The 19981-nt window shown below is 40.6% G+C and overlaps 1 protein-coding gene across 1 annotated transcript; it reads right to left on the reverse strand.

Annotated features, from left to right (window-relative positions):
- Positions 1-14: 14 nt before the first annotated feature.
- On the reverse strand, positions 15-19609 carry tbx21 (T-box transcription factor 21). The gene is made up of 6 exons (XM_029456238.1): positions 18779-19609; positions 9073-9227; positions 6674-6795; positions 6262-6420; positions 5520-5581; positions 15-5259 (listed from the first exon to the last, which is right to left on the reverse strand). The coding sequence occupies exons 1-6, from the start codon at positions 19324-19326 to the stop codon at positions 4440-4442; spliced, it is 1866 nt and encodes a 621-aa protein (XP_029312098.1). The 5' UTR covers positions 19327-19609; the 3' UTR covers positions 15-4439.
- Between the last annotated feature and the right edge of the window lie 372 nt (positions 19610-19981).

Here is a 19981-nt window from a genome sequence, read left to right on the forward strand (position 1 = left end):
ACAATACAATACACAATTATGCCACCTTTTAATAAATAACAGTTTTCACCCATTCAGAAATCTTAATTTTGCAATGCATAAGCTCTCAATGTAAGAGTCAAAGGAGGATTGTTGTTCCCTCGACATAAACGGTGCACATGGATCACACACAAAAAAATAACATGCTTGTTGCTTAACCTTGTCTGGTCTTCCTTCTTCACTCTATTTCTATATCATACAGTAAATACAGTGGGAATACAGTTCCCACACAGTCTTATTCTCTTACTGAGGGAAATGTGTGTTCAAGAAAAACACAGACTCATGGGAAATGGAGGTATTCAAGGTTAAACATCAGGGATTGGCTGATTGTAATAGCTGATATATCCAGCAGGGGTTGTTCCTGAGGCGTCTGGAAGATTCTTTCTCCCGTTTGATGTGAGAACTTGCACTCATGAATGTGCAGGAGTTAAAACAGGTAACAAACCACAGCACGTAAAAATAAATAACTGACATCGTCCACAGGTCAGTACAACATACAACTTTGCTCTCATTGTTTTTGAAATGCCATCATTAATTCTAAACTAATTTACTTTCTATTAATTGCACTTGAAACAAGAATTGTCCATTGCACCTTTATAAGGTTCATCAAGAGTCATCATCTGACAGATGTCAACATAAACATTAAATAATACATCTTTTGGAAATGTTACACAAGCAAAATACACTATATCCATTCTGTTTTCAGCATACAATTAACACTTCATTACCATTTAACTTAGTTATTTAAATGGTTAAGGGCTGAACTTCAGACAGTTTGTCATTTTTGCATCAACATCACTGTTAGGGCCATTTTGCCAAGTGCTGCAGTCCCAGTCATCATACAACGCGTTTAGAAAACCAGTTTAGCTCAGAAAAGAGCCTGAATTTTGTGTCAAAATGTCAAACCTCAATAAGGCAAACGGGGCCAAAGCCAAGATAAAAATAGAAAAAAGTCAGCAGGAATCCAATCCCCTAGGGCTTCCCCTAAATATGGACCAGGCCCCAAAAACAAAGGCTGTAAAATTGTCAAATTATTTGGATTTTTCACATTTCTGTAGATTTATTTTCCCAACATGAAGGTCTAAGTTTCAGTCCTCTTCCCCCCTGCCAGGAGGGGAGAAACTTCATTAGGTCAGTTTAATTTTGTTGCATCAAATTTAAATATATTGAGTCTAGAAAATACTGTAAGCAAGTTTCAACTGTACAAAGTTAACTCCCCCCTAGTCCCTAAAGCCCCCAAATAAAAAACAAATCCAGACTACATGACCTCAGTGTCTTCATGGTATGAAATGTTTAGTGGCAGCAGGTTGATATGTGCGATGATCACATCCTAGTTCTTTAGTCAGGCATGACTGCTGAGAAGGAATAGCTCAACATTGCTGAGAACTCTAAATGGTTTGAACGGTGTCCTACTTGTGTCACATTAAGAAGATGTTGTGCTGGGGAACACGGGACATAGGTAAACTCTACAGTAGGTTACAGACTGCTCGTACAGTTTTCATAAACTTATTTTAGGCATTTCAAGAGGGCAGATTTATTTTTAATTTCATCTCTCCCTCAGAAAAGACTAAAGTAACCCTGCACTGCACCGAGTGAGAGCCTGCCTGTCGCCTCCAGTGTTGTCTGAGGCCATTAGCACACCTGGTGAGGAATGAGGAGCAGATCTCTGATCAGCGCCGACTGCAGCCTCACTCTTCATTTCTGTCACCAGGCTGCAAGCGGGGACTCTTGTCAGCCAGTGTCACGACATGATAGGCCCGAAGACTAGGGGGGAAATTCAGAGTGTCTGTCTGGTCACTTCTTCCTGTTTATCGTGGATTTAAGGGTGACAGTGCCTCGTCCGTTACCTACAGGTGCATGGGGACATTCTGAATGACCCACTTTTCACGCGTCTGCAGCACTGTTGCTCTGCTCCTACTGTACGGGAAGGGTTTGGGAAAACCTGCAGCACCACAGCAAAGAAGATTAAAAATGTTGGAGAGAAAGAGTCCCGGCGGGAAATTGTATGTATTTTAGTTTGAACTAGAAAAGTGCACTCAGTAGAGCGCAGATCTCCACCAGGTGTGTCTCGCTCTTCCCTCACAAACAGGTTTCAATCTCACTGAATTGTTCCTCTCGGCTCACTTACAATCAAAATGACGGTGAAGATAACAAAAACTGGATTTATTCATCTCCTATCGTGCCTAACTTTAGTGGATCATAACATATCAGGTATTGACAGATGCCGAAAGTCAGGCAGATACACACAGAGATAATACTGTGGCTTTGTTCATGTACAGTGGGTGCAGTTTGTCTATGTGTGTTTTAATCGCTCACACTTCCCTGCCAATACTGTTTTCCAGTTATGTTGTTATCGATGCTGGAATTGATCGCTGTCTTGATTTGTGTGTGTGTGTGGTGACAGGAGCATTTTCATATCCACTGACTGCAGCAGTTTCCAGCTGGCCTTGTTTACGCCTGGTGCTAAGATGCATGTTTTCCATTACTTATCTATGTCTTTAAATGACCTCAAAGCTAACAACATAGGAGTAGTTGAGCTACACCATAACATAGGAGTATTTTCCAATTTTTGTGACCACTACCGAATGTCTTAACACACATTGGCAGCTTTTTTCACCAGAATCTCACACCATTTGCTCTTCATCCACCTCCACTCCAAGAGCATTATTCTTCATGCTGCAGGCTCCCATCTCCTCCCTTGACATATTAGATTTTAGGAACATTTATAGCAGTTTACAGATCTGATTCAGACCCAGAATTTGAGAAAGTGAGATCCTTATTATCACTAGTTTTTTAACGTGTGAAATCCCATTTAGGGGCAGTTTGAAACAGCTTCCACACCCACTTCACGTTTTGATCGGCGGTAATCAAGTGACTGAAGTTCCACACTTGGGTCACCTGAACAAAATAATCTCCTAGACAACTGGATAACTCCCTCCACGGAAGAGGACCATGATGTGCTTGAAAGCGTCAGAAACAGCTGGTTGTTTTCCCAGTTTAAGGCTGCGACTAACGATTATATTCATCATCGATTCATCTGTTGATTATGATCTTGATTGAACGATTAATCATTCTGGCTATAAAATGTCAGAAAATAGTACAATTCTTGTTATAATTTCCCACGCCCCAGGGGGACGTCTTTAAATGTCTTTTTTGGCACAACCCAGGGGTTCAGCTCAACATTATAGCCACTGATTACGGCTGATAACATTCGAAGCGGGTGACAGCTTGACGGCTTGAACCAGCAAATGTTTATTTTGCTTTAAGTGATTCGATTATCAAAATAGTTGTCGATTAATTGAATTGAATTGATGAAGCGTTGCAGCTCTAATGAAGCTATACCATTCTTTTGTTTTCTATAAGACCCCCCCTCTTCAAAACATCTGTTTTAAGTGAGGTTTTATCATAATAACCAGGATGTCAATATTATCCGTCTCTGTGTTTCGGACATATAGTGCAAGGATCTAATCATATTTCAGTGCAAACAGACAGAGATTTGATGCCTTTGCTTTACCCTGCAAATACCCAGATGGGCAACATTTTACTATGAAATGTAAATTATTATTCCAGATACAAGCTCTTCTTTTTACACCTGGGATATGTTGGATTGTCTCCAGTTGAAAGGTCTTGCTATTTCTGCTGTGGTCGCTTATTTACTTAACATTAACACACACACACACACACACACACACACACACACACACACACACACACACACACACACACACACACACACACACACACACACACACACACACACACAGAAGAGGTTGTCCTAGCTGGGTTGACTTAGATTAGGCATGAGGACATGTGCTTGCTAAACCTTCTTAACCTTCTGACATCAGTTCACTTTGGCCTCTGCACTGTCAGCCTGCAACGCTCCTCTGTCGACACTGGTGGGCGCTGCACTATACACATTAGGAGAAGACTGCATGTGAAATGTAATTTCTGCTCAGAATCATCAGGGGAAATGACCGTAAGCATATTGTGAGAGTATGTGTGAAAGGTTGAGGGTGAGAAGAAGGAAGAGACAAGACAGAGCAAAAGAGACAGAGAGAGTGTTTGATGCAGAAAGAACAGACAATCCCTGCAGGCGTCTGTCAGCAAGTAGATATGCAGATAATTTTTTTCCCCAACTCTCCAGATGTTTCAAAGGCTTAAGTCACAGGTCTGTTTGTCTGTATGGTGTTTATGTGACTCTAGGCTAGTTTCCTGGTCACATCCACTTTGGTTCAACACTAACTTTGACAGCAACCTTGAAAGTTGCTCCTGTATTCATTTGACACTTTGAGGGGGGACTTTATCGAGACACTGTGATGGGGCAGCAGATGAGGCTGCAGGTTCTGGTATTTGTCTGTTCCAGCCCTTTATCAGACCAATGCATGTTCACGAGGGCGGTGTGGTAAGACTCTGGGAGGCCTTTAGTGGGTGTAATAGTTATAGTAGTCTGCATTGCTGTTGCTGTCCTTCTCGCAGACCTCTCCACTGCGCGGAGGCGGGGAGTTTTCAGTGCTGGACGTGTACGGCGACACCCTCCTCTTCTTGTTGTCCCCCACGCCTCCCTCAAACAGGCCAGAGTCAGCCGAGGCCGCTGATTTCACAGAGGGAGGTTCGAGCCAGGGGTCCTCTGCCACCACCTCCACAGTGTCTTTGGGCTTGTCCTGCAGCAGGGGCGGCTGCAGAGGCTCGAGGAGTGAGGGCGGGTGCAGCCTGTGGTTGCCAGGCGACGTAGAAGAAGATGAGGAGGATGAAGAGGACGATATGGGTCTAAACCAGCCCAGACTGGGGCCGGGCTTACTCGGGTGGCTGAGGTACTGAGGGGTGGGCCGGCTTGTGGTCCAGCCCGCTGAGGTGGCTCCTGATACAGACACACTCGGAGATGCAAAAGGATGGTCTGGGTAGTAGCTGAGGGCATGGTGAGCGGAGGTCTGCAAGGGGAAGGGCTTGTAGAAACCATTTCCGGAGAAGTCCCCCTCATAGGAGGAAGTGAAGTCAAGCCGATTGGTGGCCACACCCTGCTGAGGCGGCAGGTACCAGCGGCTGTGAGGACCGGGGCTGGAGGACGGGTCTTTGTGCTGCTGGCCCATACCAAGAGGCTCGCGGCCGTAGAAGCGGCTCTGAGGCAGGGGGCTCATGTACTGCTCAGAGAGGTAGCCTTGGGGGTAGCAGCTCCCTGGCATCAGCTGCTGGCTCTCTGTAGGGGAGGGGGTGAGGCGATCAGAGTCAGGAGGAGCGTACAGCCTAGGCAACAGGGGAAGAGAAGAGAGTGTGAGAAGAGAAATAAAAGCAGAAGGTGTTATTTCCTGCCCAAACCTCAAACTATCTATCAACCATCTCACAGCCCTTTCACTGCAGCATGCTCAAGCAGCGCAGTAATTGCATCTATTCCAATATTTAAAGGGAGATATTTAACTAGCAGCCATAATCCAGTTCAGGTTAAAAAAATATCTAAAAGTTGAAGATTGACTCCAAATATAGCTTTTCTGAATAATTTGACTTACGTGTCGTAATTGTCGCGGAAACCTTTAGCGAAGGGGTTATGGTCTATTTTCAGCTGAGTGATCTGTGTAAGGAATAGGAGGAGGGCAATGAGAGAATGTAGGCATAGGAAAAGAGAGAAGGTGTGAGCAACCACGTAAGAGAAACAAGAGAGCAGAAAGAGAGGAGGTCACAGACTAATAATTAATGAGGATAACATGCAATTTCTTCTTGTTGTTGAAAAGTTTATCTTGGGCACACACACCATCACACAAAAAGGGCGAGTGTATGCTTTTGGATGACAGTAACTCTTACACAATGTATTTGAGCAGCTGTTAAAGATAAATACAGCCCATGTTGGAGAGGACTGAGCTACAGTCCTCGGGTCAGCTGAGGACAGGTGAACTTAGCCACTGTGTAGTAACGCATGTTAACACTTAGAGTAGATTGTAGGAGTGTAAATTAGTGTTTGTGTATTTTTGATGCATGCATGCATAAACCAAAGCTTCTATTTGAAGCATGGCTGTGACATGAATCATTGAACTCTGAACCTCATTAAGAGGGTGGATAAGACATGTTGGTATTAAATCAATAGCTCTTACATTATTTAAGTGTGTAAATTAAATAAATCAAAGTAACAGATCCCTACTCGTAGAAGTGGCACTTTTCTCAGGCTTTTACCATGTCAGAATTGATTGACATAATAGACCATCATTTGAAACAGCACGCATACAAAACTATCTCCCTGTGATTGATGCAACTTACATCTGCGTTCTGATAAGCAGTAACAGCGATGAACTGAGTCTCTGGGAAGATGAAGGTCTGAGCTTTGGATGAGAGGAAGGGATCCTCAGAGCCGTCCTCCTTCACCTCCACGATGTGAAGGCGAGGCTGGTACTTATGGAGCGACTGGAGCACGATCATCTGGAGAGGGGAGACAGGTATTTTTGAGACTTTCGGCCATCATTTGATAGAAAATAGAGGATAATCAGACAGGAAATGTGAGGTCAGACAGAGAGCGAAAAGGGCCTATGTCAGAAAATTAGCACTGTATGTAATACCTATTTGTTAAAGATGAGTACAAATCAATGGTTTCAGAAGCTCTTAATACGATGCCGAAATACAGAATCATTGGAGGAAAGACAAAAGGTAGAAGGCAGAGAACATGAAGTGGTACCTGTGCCACATTATTGGTGCTGCCCTTGTTGTTGGTGAGCTTGAGTTTGCTGAAAGACACTTCTTGTCTCATCCAGTGAGCTCCTGTGTTGGGAGAGTCAGGGTGCATGTACATCCTGTTCCCTGTAAGTGCAAAAAAACACCATGAGCCACATTTATAATATTTCTTATAAGTGTTTCTGATCTTGCTTTTTATGGGAAGCATCATTAAAAAAAAGAAGAAAAACATGGTATTGCCATGCTTTTTTAAATAACCATATATATATAAATACAAATAAAATATTTCAAAAAACATAATGATAATTATTATTATAACGATGATGATGACAGAATAAATAATAACAGTAATACCATTACTGGTATTATTATAAAAATTATGTGAAAAAGAGAGAAAAGACCAATTTAGTGTTTTGAACTGCCCATTTCTATAAAAAACGAAAATCAAATACATTTATTTGGTAGAAATGAACGACTACTCTCTGCTGACGAGGACAATATTGTTGGATACAAGCATGATTTTTCACAGCGTTACCACAATGACCTGCTAACCTTCTATGTGCACACCACATAAGTGCATTATTAAATCTAATTGAGTAAAGTTGTTTCACCGCAGTTTCTATCACTGTAACTGTCATCAATCACCTTTCCCCAACACCTGGTACATGTGTGACAACACCTTGCTCTTTCTCTCATTTATTTCTATAATTGTGGTTAGTATATCATCAAACACATTAAAGATCGTCTTGGTTGACTTGTTTTTTTCTGAGGTGTGAACAGTAAGAAATAGTGATTGAATGGAGGAAGAGAGAAGAACGAAATATGAATGGAAGCAGAGGAGTCTCATCACAAGAGGCTTTGAGGGATGCTATGAAAACCATGTATCTCCAAAATGTCAACTTTTCATGAGCTAAGAAAATCCAAAAGGTTTTGTAGATACAAAAGTGGGAGATGATTTTCATTGGACAGGTTATTGAGGTGGTTGAATCAATAGCCTGGCCACTGGATGTTGGAGGCCAATATGTATATTTGAAAAATGATATATGTGGGCTGATAGTAATATTCTTTAACATAAAGAAACAACGTTAGTGCGAATCACGTAGATAATTATTATTATTTTTTTTTACTGTTTGGCATTACTGTGCTGCAATTGCTTTTTACTTATCGGCCGACATATGCATCGATACAATATATCAGTCTCTTGAAACTTGATGCTTGAACAAGTATGCTAACTTTAGGGAGCAGGTTACATGTGTGGAGTCATTTAATGCAATAACGTTATTTAATCCATCCTACAAAAAAAAGATGCCCTCAGACTTTCCTACCTGTCCCAGTCACCTGACCTCTCATTCACCTGCTCACCTGTTTCCACTTTCCCATCCATATTTTACCAAACCTGATCGGTTCCTGCTTTTCCTTGCCTGTTCCCACTCACACGTTGCACCTCTTAGATCCGGTTGTCTACACTGCCAACCTGTAAGCCTGTTCCTGACCATCGCCTTGAGTAAGTTTCCCTTTATCCTACCTGCTTGCCTGCATTTGAGTCGTCCTCCCTTTGCTGGGTTAGGGTTGGTATTCACTAATAGTATCACCTAAATGCATACAGTGAATTAATTTGGTTTATTTAAATTTTTATGGATGAATATCTCTAAAATGTCCACAGAAACCTCTCAGACCCCGTGTGAACCATGATGCACATCTTGGTTTCTCTAGTCAATGCATGTAGGTTTGCTACAATATTGCTAAATAAACCACTTCCTCAAGATCTTCCATGTTGCACGCAACAAGCTGATCATGTTCGATCATTTTCTTTGTCAGAATTTGATACTAGAAATGTGCGTATGTAATTCTTACAAGTTAATCACTTGAGTAAAGTTACAAATATCTTCACCTTAAAAGATACTTAAATACCAAAACAAAAAATTCTTATTATGCAAAATGGCTCTTTCCAGAATAATATACAGTATATTACTGGATTATAATAAGTGATGCATTTATGTGTTTAATGTTTCAGCTGGTAAAGGTGGTGCTGATTTTGAATGACTTTATATACTGCTGGGGAGTTTAATCTGTAATCATTTCTTTGTAAATATTTTGTATTATAATGAATCTGCAAAGTAACTAGTTAAAGCTTTGAAATGTAATGGAGCAAGAAGTACTATGTCCCTCTGAATTGCAATGAATAATAATTATATATTAAAATTGATAATGTAGCTTTCAGAACACAGAGCTTATTATTCACATTAAGAATGTTTAGAATTAATGTTCTAATGCCTACTAACTTTAGCACAGAATGTAAATGTATATTCTCTGACCATGGGAAATGTTTCTTATCAAAGCAGCAACAGAACAATAAAACATTAATCCATTACTTTGATTTAATATTCTGAGTTTGAAACGTACCTGGCATGTTACCCTCTGCTTTCCCACACTGGACCCATTTGCCGCCCTGGTACCTCCAGTGGTGCTGGTCAGCCAGAACCACGTCGACATAGACATTATAGTGGGCAGACGGATCCAGAACACTGATGTTGAAGCTCAGAAAAGGGAACATCCTCCTGGATAAACACACGGGGGAAAACAGGATTAATCTTTTCAAAATCCTTCTGTCCGCTTTTTTTTTGTATTGCAAAGAAAAACATTGTATAGCTATAATCTGCATGCCTCAACGATTCAACAAAAGTTCAAAAATTTAAATTGACAGTAAAAAAACAGTAAAACTGAAATGTAAATGTAAAAAAAAGAAATAGATGTACTAAAAATGTGAACAGATCTGGACAATATTTCCTTTTGGAATTTGATGCTTAAAGCATTTGTGCATTGATGAGGATGTAAAATGCATGTACGACTACCACCGAGGGAATCTGACCCACTGAGAGCAGTATTCTTTACTCAAGACTTTATTTTCTGCCTTGAAAGAACAAGAAGGATGAAGGAAATGCATGAGGCGAAATGACAAATTATGCAAAGTCAATGCGATCCACGCTGTTAAATCAAAAAACAAAAAATGTGCAATGATGCATGCTGTTTCAGAGGAACGCTCTTAGTCTGACATGCTTTAAATCAGTTAGCTTTGTTGTTGTTTGTGCAACTAATAGTTATTTTCAGCAGTCTCCTTTTCTCCAACCCACTGTATGTTTCTAAGAAAAGTCCTTTCCAAATATGGATGGTGAAAATGAAGTATACATAATATCAAATACAAAAAGAATGATGTGAATGAAGCTGTGTTCTTTAAGGACAATAATGTATGGACGTAAGGCAGGGAGGTGATTCCTGTTTGCCTTTGCTCTGAACAGCTGAAGAATCTAAATTATAGTAGTAATGGATGAGAGGTGGAGGGGATGGCATGGCTGACGGGGGCAAATGTAGGTGAATATTTAATGCTGCTTTTAATAAAAGATGCCCCCACAAGCTGCTCCTGATTGCTTGAGCGCTTTACATGTTGAACTTGGTTTGAACAAAGAAGGCTTCAGTGAGACGAGGTAACCGGGAGGTCAGGGTGTCCCCGGGCACTACGGTCGACGGAAGGAGACGCAGAGGCTGGGTTAAACCCAGAGAAAGGGGACACACACATAATACATGGACACTGTGTACTCAAAACCACAAACACATGACAGACACTTGTGACAGTCTACAGTGGCATATTCATGAATGCACCATACATGTAGTGTTGATGGAGAAGCACTTGGTGCTGCAGGATTACTAACCCTGCAGAGAAGTTCCCATTTCATATTAAACAGAGCAACGTAGACACGTCACAACATGAACGTTACAATAATTTTCTGCAGAAGGTCGACATTTTGGAAAATCTGATCATTTGACTTCTTGCTGAGAGGATTGATAAGTCGTGTCTGTCGGGTAAATATGAAACTACAGCTAGAAGCTGCTTAGCATAAAGACTGGAAACAGTTGGCCTGGATGGGGTCATCCCTATGTTCCCAGCGTATCATGTTCTTGATATAAACTAACATTGTAAGAGCTTGGTAAGGGCTATCTTCGCAGTTTGAATGGTACAAATCCATTCAGCCACTGTGGAGATATCAATGTCTGAAGAAAAAACAAAGAACTGTCTTGCCCGCAAATTTGAGAGCATAGGATTGCAGGCGCATAACATCAGTAGGCTGTAAGTGGGGGTTTTCAACATCTGACCTAGAGAAACATACATTGCTGAGAACATAAAACCCGTTGAAAGGTCTTGTTAATGTGTCTTATTACGAGGATATTAAGCTGGGGAATATAAGACCCTGGATACGCTCCTGCCTGGCTTATCAAACTGTAAACAATACTAAGAGTCTGCAGCCATACAAGCGACTCTATGAGCTTGTACAACGGTGCTTTGAGCTAAATGCTAACAATACCGACAAATACTAACATGCTGCCGGTAAGCATGTGTAATGTTTGCCATGTTCGCCCTCTTTGTTTCGCGTGTTAGCTTGCTAATAATAATCAGCACTAAAACCAAAGTACAGCTGAAGCTGATGGGAATATCATTAGCTTTGCACGTATTTGGTCATAAACCAAAGTATTGGACACATTATAAATTGGGCCTGATGGTGGCACTAGAGTAAAAGTGAGAAGATTACCAACGTCGTTAGGATTTGACATTCAAACTTTAATTTATTAGGTCTCCATTATTGATCACTAACAGCAGTCCATCAGAAAGCCACTTTGAAGTGGTACAAAAGGTACATTTACAATTTGTACATCACAATTTACAATTATCTAATGGAGTATACTGGGGTAAGACTATCAGGCATTCTTAAATGCTTTCAAATATGTATTTTAGATCAACTTTTCTTATTTAATGCTATCCCTTGGTTTATGTGCTCAGGCTGCCTTTGGTGTTTTTGTTAAGCTAAATATCTCCTTCACATTTAACGGACAGAAATTAGAGTGGTATCGATCTTCTTATTTAACTCTCTCAAAGAAAGCGATTAAGTGTACTTCCTGAAATTAAAAACTCAGTGTTTCAATGAACCACTGAATGATTCATGCACTTCATTCTCATTCATGCTATGTGCTTGAATATGAACTTGCACTGCACTCTGAGTCTATATGAGGTCCCCAGTGTGTAATAAATCAAGGCAACATGTTTGACATTTGACCCAGCTGTTTTACACTGGCTAATAGCACCTGAGACTGTGGAGTATTTCTAATGAGTGATGGGCGACCAGCACCGCCCTCCATTATACTTTTAGTTCAATGTGAGAAGTGAGTTTTAATTTAAGTATGTTTGCAGCACAAATGCATGCTTTTAAATACAGGGTGAATACAAGTGTATACAATTGTTGTTATACAAATGCATTGAAAGAGTCTAGAGGTATGGAAGTGATCATTGTTCTTTAGACAGTGCTTGTCTTAAATTAGTCATTGAGTGCAGAGACTGTACATAAAAGACAAAGACTTCCTTTTAAAGAAACGCCCTTTTCTAAAACTTGTTGCTGTGGGTGAAACAAATAGATAAGATCTGATGACTGCAGTATTTGATCTCTTGATGCTTTTAGGTTAAACTTCTAATAATAATTCAATGTGAAACATGTTTGTTTGTGCTGACAGAAATGCATTTGTAGCAGAGTATTGTCAAGAATAGAATAGCATTAAATGTCTGGTCAGATTCATAATCTTATATAATTAGTTCCTGATTTAAATACAAATATTGACAATTTAGTTAAAGTTGTGTGTGTGTGTGTGTGTGTGTGTGTGTGTGTGTGTGTGTGTGTGTGTGTGTGTGTGTGCATCAACGCCAGCTTCAATGAGCCACACTGTTGCACTGAATTAACACACACACTGTTTATTTTGACTCAATCCCACAAACACTGTCCTGCCCCCCCAAGTACTCAGTAAAGCACCACGTGTGGATTAATCCGCCGCTGAAGGTAGTCCCCAAGTATTTTGGTAAAACCAAAACCAATTGGCACAAATATTGAAGCAATACTAACCCTGACATCACTCGCATACATAGTAATATATTAACACTGCTACAAAAGTATTGTAGAAACACTTTATCTTTTAATGTCAATGTCACACACACACACACACACACACACACACACACACACACACACACACACACACACACACAACACACACACACAGCCAGTCCAGTTCAACAATCAATCATAGTTCTCTGTGAAACCAAATCGAGGCAGCAGCTCTTGACTGGCTCGCAGAGAACAGGTGAAAGGGCTCTTCTTCCACTGCAGAGTTTTAATACAAGTGAAAACAGAAACTCTGCAGTGCAGGGTATGCCTCCACTGTATGAGAGTAATCTAGAGGAAAGATGAGTAGTTATCGTTTTAGCTCCACTGATATTGTCGATTCACTTACACTAAAGCCTTTTATTGGAAATTAGAACTTTGCAAGGGGGAAACCATAGAAAACACAACAGAGAGTGGTATTTGCATGCGGGGGCGTCACTCTTTCTCTGTATCTCTCTGTATTATGTACAGAGTTCAGAGAGGGAAGCTGAAAAACACAAAACACGTGATGGCAGTTATTGCTAGTGTGGTGGCGGTGGAGTGGTAGTGAAGCATACAGTATCTATGCTGCTTGCTGACTAGTTTGACACACAGGGTTTATTTTTGCATGACAGTTACTACCACAACAGTGTTGCCTGTTTGCAGTAGACTGAGGCGCAAATACACTTGCTTCAACACCAGTGGAAATCAAACCTGCAGCTCTACAGCTACCAGACAGACTCCCTCACCAACCTGCCAGTGTGCCACTCTGATTCAATGGAAACCTTGACAGTGATGTAAACCGGCTGGTGCTCTGATCCAGGTGTATGTATACGCACATGAATACTCATAACGGTTTTCTTTCAAACAAAATACCACAGAAACAGATGAGTGTGGTTAACCAGCCAGTAATACAGAGAGAAACGGTACCGCTGGTAGTGACATTTAAAAAACCCCAAAAAAATCAAAATAAACTGTGAGGATTTTGGAGAGAGGAAGAGGGAGGTTTGGGTAGAGAAAGGGCGCGGGGGGGTTGGGGAAAAGGAAAGAGCAGAGGGTGGAGCGGAGGGAGGGAGGGAGGTGGAGGGTTTGTCCTGGGGATTCACGGCATAGGCTTGAGGAGAAGAGGAACTGGATATTCACCAGGGAGAGGACTTTTCTACATGAGCGCACCCACTGATTCATCCAGACAGGAGTTCAGGTCCAGTTTTTGTCACTGTGCGTACGCTTGATCATCTGTGACGAAAACATGCCAGTCTACAGCTGCTGCCGGACACAAGCACTCTTTAACACAGACACTCTTGCTTCTGTATTGACTTATTGCAGAGGAATTCAGTGACTAAGATATGTTGAAATTTCAATTGTTCAAACTGCTGATTTCATGCTTCATACCTCATAAAGAATGAGGATGGTGTTCTGTATTTTTCTTATCAACAAATAAGATGAAAAGACCAAATAGAACGTGTAAGTCCATTTCTCAATACTTCCCTGTGTCAAGGCCATTTATTTCTATACAATAGGTCCCAGATATACAGTTTCATTTTTAAAGAAAAGGCTCAGTAATTACCTAAAACAGCTGGGCACTGTAGGATTTAGCGTATATTACTCCAATAGGAGGAAATAGTGCATTTGTTGGGGACTATGTCCAGTGGCGGATTAATCCACATTTGGGCCTTTAGTGAGTATTTGTAGCATGTGTGAGATTGAGTCAAAATAAACTACTGTGTGTGTGTGTGTGTGTGTGTGTGTGTGTGTGTGTGTGTGTGTGTGTGTGTGTGTGTGTGTGTGTGTGTTCCTGGTAATGAAAGAACATGTCAGCCGGTGTAACTGTGGCTCATTGATGTGTTTTTAATAGTTCTTTGGACAACACTGGAGCTCTATGGCACAGAAGAAGAACATATATCAGGCTTTGATACACAAATAGTACTTACTAGTAGATACATTCATTGTTAGTTTTTGTATTTCTTGACAAAAAGTAAAACTGACACTCGTGAGAAAACTGGTACATATTTAGTATCTCAATAATCACACAACAAATTAGCAGTATATTGTTCAGTCCTCTCAGCCTTGATGTTTTTATTAACCTTCTTGGAAACTAACTATAGAGAGACCCTGGTGAAAAATAACAAGTTGAGGCCAGCAAGGGTTGGCCTGTGACTCAAACTGTGGTGGATTTCATCACTCAATAATTAGTAGAGGTTATTAATACGGTAAGAAGAAGGGCTTCTTTAGCTAGCAGAATATAGTGCCGCTACATCTTTCTGTGAAAAGCTCCTTATGCTCACTTAAGCAGCTGAACAGGAAGTGACATGTCATACTGTTAAAACCTTGAAATAGTTCCACTTCTGCTTTCAGATGGAAATAAAGAATTAATACACAAGACTTCCAAATATTCCTTAAAATGGCATCTTGCAGTACTTTTGAAACAATGTCATTTATAAATTTGTTCTTTGACATTTTTAACATTAGTGCATCACGTTGTGTGTCTGTAGCCAGGCACAACAGAGAAGACTCCCACTCTAATGACCTTGGTGATGTGAAGTGATCATTTCCAAAATATGACATACTTTGGAAATATACTTGACGATTCAATCAGTATACATTTCTTTGTTGGACTTTACTAAGCAGCTGCAGTCCATTTAAAATACTAATTTCTTATTTAAATGATGTACTAATAAACATGTTATGCAAATAATAATGCTCATATATGTTGTAGAAGAGCAGTAAGTTAAAATTCCCCATATATGTTGAATATTCTGCATGATAATTCTGCTTTTCTGCAAATAATATGCTCATAGCAGTACTTTGTAATAAGTACCTACTGTTCTTGTGGACAAAATAAATCAAAGGATTATTTCCTCTCTGAAAAACGATCAGACATCAGACTGATACGTGTTACAGTTTGGACTCAGTGGAGCAGAGAGAGCAGATGAGCATGATTCTTCTAACGCTGAAGTTTAGCTCTGCATTATTTCCCTGAAAGGTATTTGAAGGAAGATCATTTAGTCAGTCTTATCTCCTTATACAGACTCTATGATCATGCAGAACTTTGTCAGCATGACTTGCTACTTATTGACTTTTACATTTTTTGGCAAAAGGTTTTTGAGGTTGATAATATGCAATTAATTCAAAAGTGTGTTTACTCTTATGAAAATAGTTACCAGTCAATTGTTATTTCCTGAAAAGTCCCCTTTTAAAATGAATGTGCTTCTTAGAAGCCATTGTAGGGAAAAGTTTGTCCTCTTGACTAATATCTAAACTAAGCACACCCCAGGTGATGGATAACACATTGGGCAACACATGAATGAGGAAAAAAGCTTCACTTTCTCTTTTCAGTTTTAGTCACTTGATTTCTTTTTTCACTATATCAGAAAGTCCCATTGTTTTGCATGTGAAAAGCCTCTTTCTGACGTTTTCTTTCTTCAACTGTTTGTCATCTAGGACAACAAAAGATTACATGTTTTATATCAACTGTGTGCAGCCTCGATGAACTTTGCCTTTTGTGCAAGAGTCAAACAGCACTAATGTGATGATCTGAATGTAGCTCATGAGAAGCGCAGATGAATTTGGCCCCCTTTGCTACAGGCCATGAACATGTCTCTAGATTTCAAAGCCCAGGTGTGGTGCATGAGCAAAACTTCTGAGAGATCAGTCAGTCAGTGCACCAGGCGTCTAGTGCAGGCTGGTAAAAAAACAGAATCTAGTCTTTTACTTCCTGAACTTCAAAGGTGCCTCACCATCTCAGCGTGGCCATCTAAAGGCTCAGTTGTGTTTGACCCTTCGCTTCGACCCTTCTAGACTTTCTTTTCACCTTTTCTGCTTTTTGATTCACATTGCAGACCCTCAGACTTTTCTATAAAATCACATATAATTATTGTAGAAGCCTGAACCCAAGATGAAACTTTAAGGAGGATATTGCCTCTGATATTGAAATATTTTCTCTTTTTTTGTACTCATCCTCAGCTGATCTCCTCCAAAATCTAGCTTTTGTGACTTATTGTGCTGGATACTTGCAGTTCTGCATGTAAGCGAGGGAGTGAAGATAAAAGGGAGAGAACATTTTTGAAATTTTCGTAATATGAGGTTTGTGGTTTTTATACAACATGACAATTTGCTTTTTGTCACATGTGGAGGGATAACACCTCCACGCCCATTTCACCGATCCTTCTGCTATATTGCGGGTAGTTTTTGTGTGTGTGTGTGAGTGTCTTTGTCTTTTGAGAGTAGTTGTGTTTTAAAACACACACACACACACACACACACACACACACACACACACACACACACACACACACACACACACACACACACACACACACACACACAAACATAACAAGAAACCCAATAAAATTGTTTCACAATGTCGACCTGAACCTCTCCCCTTACATTTCCAATAGAAATGTTTTATGCAATAATGTCAACTTCTTTAATAATAATCCATATTGTTGATGCAATAAGGTGAAACATGGAACTGGAGCATCTTGCATTTTTTGTTCAAACTTTTAAAAGAAAAGACAACCTAATGTCAAGAAATCTTCTCAAGAAACTATATCCGAGACTCAGAATAACTCTGACAGTAAAGAAATCATACAGGTCAAAGGGGAACTTTTTGCAAGACTGTAACCTGCTGGCAAATTGACATTATTGTTCTAAAACTGTGAATCATCCTGGTTTTCAAACTAGAAAAACACAAACAAATGTGTAAAAACAACACAAATAAGGTTTAAAAATGAGATTATTTCAAATTATAATTACAATCCCAGCCACTCTAATAGAAAATGTGTGTTCCGCTGACAAACAGTGAAGTGGAAATATCCGTGTCCTATTATGTGACAGCGCACTTGTTTTCTGTTCATGAGAAACCTATGGCCTGAAACCATCTGTCAAACACGAGTGTCGCATATTAGTGAATTAATGCTCATCGACATGTCTGCATTTTAATGCTCGGTGACCCCTCAGAGGCCCGGCAGTGCCGGCTCTGCCCCTCTCCGCTCGGGGGCTCACAAACTTGGTTTTTTTTATTATCTCAATTTCAGTATCATCGTCTCCACCGCCGCCTACGCGTTGAGGTTTAACTATCAAAAAGTTTGTTTCTCCCTTGATCACATCTCATTGTATTAAAGCACTTTCAGTCTGAGCAGATATAAGAGTTGAATATGTCACTGATTTTAAATTTGTCGATCCTAATATTAAAATCACAGGAAGCAGAGTTAACAGATATCTGGCGAGAAATGAATTGCATACCATAATTTAGCGGGTATTGTAGCGAAGTGCTGCCTCCAGGGAGTAAGAAGTTATAAGAATGTGCCATTTTATTACAAAAGAGGCAATATGTAATTGATTTGCCTCATGTTTGGGGTTACATTCCCACTGTGTTAAAGTGGAGGACCCCTGTGAGTTTAGCGGTCAAGCAGAGGTGTCAAAATGTTTTTCACCAACTTAGTCTGCAACTGATGTTCGCTTCACTTCATCGTTTCTCTGGCTGCATCGTTTCCTGGATAACTTTAACCCAAAGCAAATGTTTGATTTGGTCCAATTTTTACAAACAAGAAATGCAATGAAAAAGAGTGGAAATGCATTTGAGTTTACTGAGAGAAAGCACTATGTAAAATATGTTTTAGGCCAATTAAAATCAAGAATTTTAAATTCTACAGTAGCATCCATTTCAAATAACTTACTGTCAGATCAATTTCTACGTAAACTCTAATTATGACTCAGCTCTGACTAATCACGGAAAAGCAGAAAAGCAAAAATCGACTTCGATGATGCTGAACATGTTCAGAGGTCATTCTCATCAACTAAAAACGCAAAGCTGCCAACAAGTACGTCACCTGATCGATGATGGTGGTAATGCCTACAAGATAAACCGGAGCTAAAATATGAGTAAACTAATGACCTCCAGTCAGCAGAAGGCAGCACAAGTGTTATTTAGTTTCAGAAAAGTATTTTATGTTAAATTGTAGGAAGTCACTGTCAGTGGTAGCTGCTCATCATGGATAAGAGCGGCGGTGAGTGAATTTGAAAGTGTGTAAATCACAAGTGTTTTTTTATTTCTTTAACCTTTTCCCAAAAACTGACCACAAGAGAGCAACCAGTTTGTTGTTAGTGTGGGAAAATAAGTGAGAATTGTGGGAGTTGTCTGTCAAACTTACCTCCCCTGTTTGGTTATTATCATCTCGGTTTGGAACTTGTGGAACTTGGCCCATAGCGGGTAGTTATTGAGCAGAGCCTGAGTCTTCCCGCACACCTGTAGCCCAGGTAAAGGGTAGAGAGGCGGCCGCTGGTAGCCGTGCTGAAAGCTCGTCGGGTAGTTCTCCGGAGAAGGTGAGTACAAGTCTTTACCGCCCGTAGGAAACCCGTCACCTGCCGTCTGGATGTAACCCTGAACGGCTCCGCTTCTTGGCGGCGAGCGCACGCCGCCGTACGGGCAACTACCGAGGGTCTGTGCGTAAAACCTGCCGGGCTGCGCTCCGTACCCTCCCACCGCCTGGTCCGAGTGGTACGGCAGAGCCAGAGCGTCCTGCCCGCTTTGAACAGAGTCTGGGTAGTAAAACCTCGCGTCCTGGATCCCCATTTTAAACTCTGATAGATCCTTGCCGCCGCGGTGGAGGTGACTGCTGATGTCGGTGTTCTTTCCGAAAGTTTGCGTTTCAGTCCCATTCAACATGCTGAGGTAGAGGTTGCCACCTATGCCGCCCATTTGCAGCCCCGCTCCTGGTCTGTGCGTAATGTCATAAGGCTCCGCTGTTGCGTCGAGTTCAATAAGAGCATGTGCAATAAAACAAAAATCACAAAACTCCACTATAAGGAATGTTATCCTCCACAACGCACATACATGCCACAAACTTTACAATTCGCTGTCTCTGTCGGTCACAGCCTATAATTTAAGATTTAAACCATCACCTCATACCGTCTCATTAGACTATTTATCTATAAACTTTTTTTATTACCCAAGCAGCTGTCTTGTCTTATTTTGACGTGTGGAGTCGCTACCAGTGACTTAAACACACGCTCAGTTTTCTAACCTATGATATATACATTTAGTAAGTGGTCATATTTTGGAGGTGTGTCATGATGCAGAGGCAGGACGTGATAGGCTCCAGATATGAAAGAGCCATCCCCTCATCACAGAGAACACACATTACACACACTGCCCTTTGAAAAAAGAACTGCAATTGCTTTGATACATTTTAGAGGAATATAATTTAAATTAAAGACATAATAGAGAATAACATTTATAAAAAATAGCTGATGTAAAATTACAATTGAATGCCACAAACCTCCTGTTGGGAATATTTGTGTGCGTGTTCGTTGAGGGGTAACGTGCGCACATTAATAATTAACGTTATCATGAT

The sequence above is a fragment of the Cottoperca gobio genome, chromosome 19, assembly GCF_900634415.1.
Source record: "Cottoperca gobio chromosome 19, fCotGob3.1, whole genome shotgun sequence".
Lineage (NCBI taxonomy): Eukaryota > Metazoa > Chordata > Actinopteri > Perciformes > Bovichtidae > Cottoperca > Cottoperca gobio.

Excerpts from the sequence above, each read along its gene's own strand:
- tbx21 (XM_029456238.1), bottom strand. The coding sequence starts at position 19,326 with ATGGGCGGCATAGGTGGCAACCTCTACCTCAGCATGTTGAATGGGACT. Across the intron at positions 6,796-9,072 it reads AGCAGAGGGTAACATGCCAG|GGAACAGGATGTACATGCAC; the intron begins GTACGTTTCAAA and ends TTGCACTTACAG. Across the intron at positions 5,582-6,261 it reads CTGCTTATCAGAACGCAGAT|ATCACTCAGCTGAAAATAGA; the intron begins GTAAGTTGCATC and ends TTCCTTACACAG.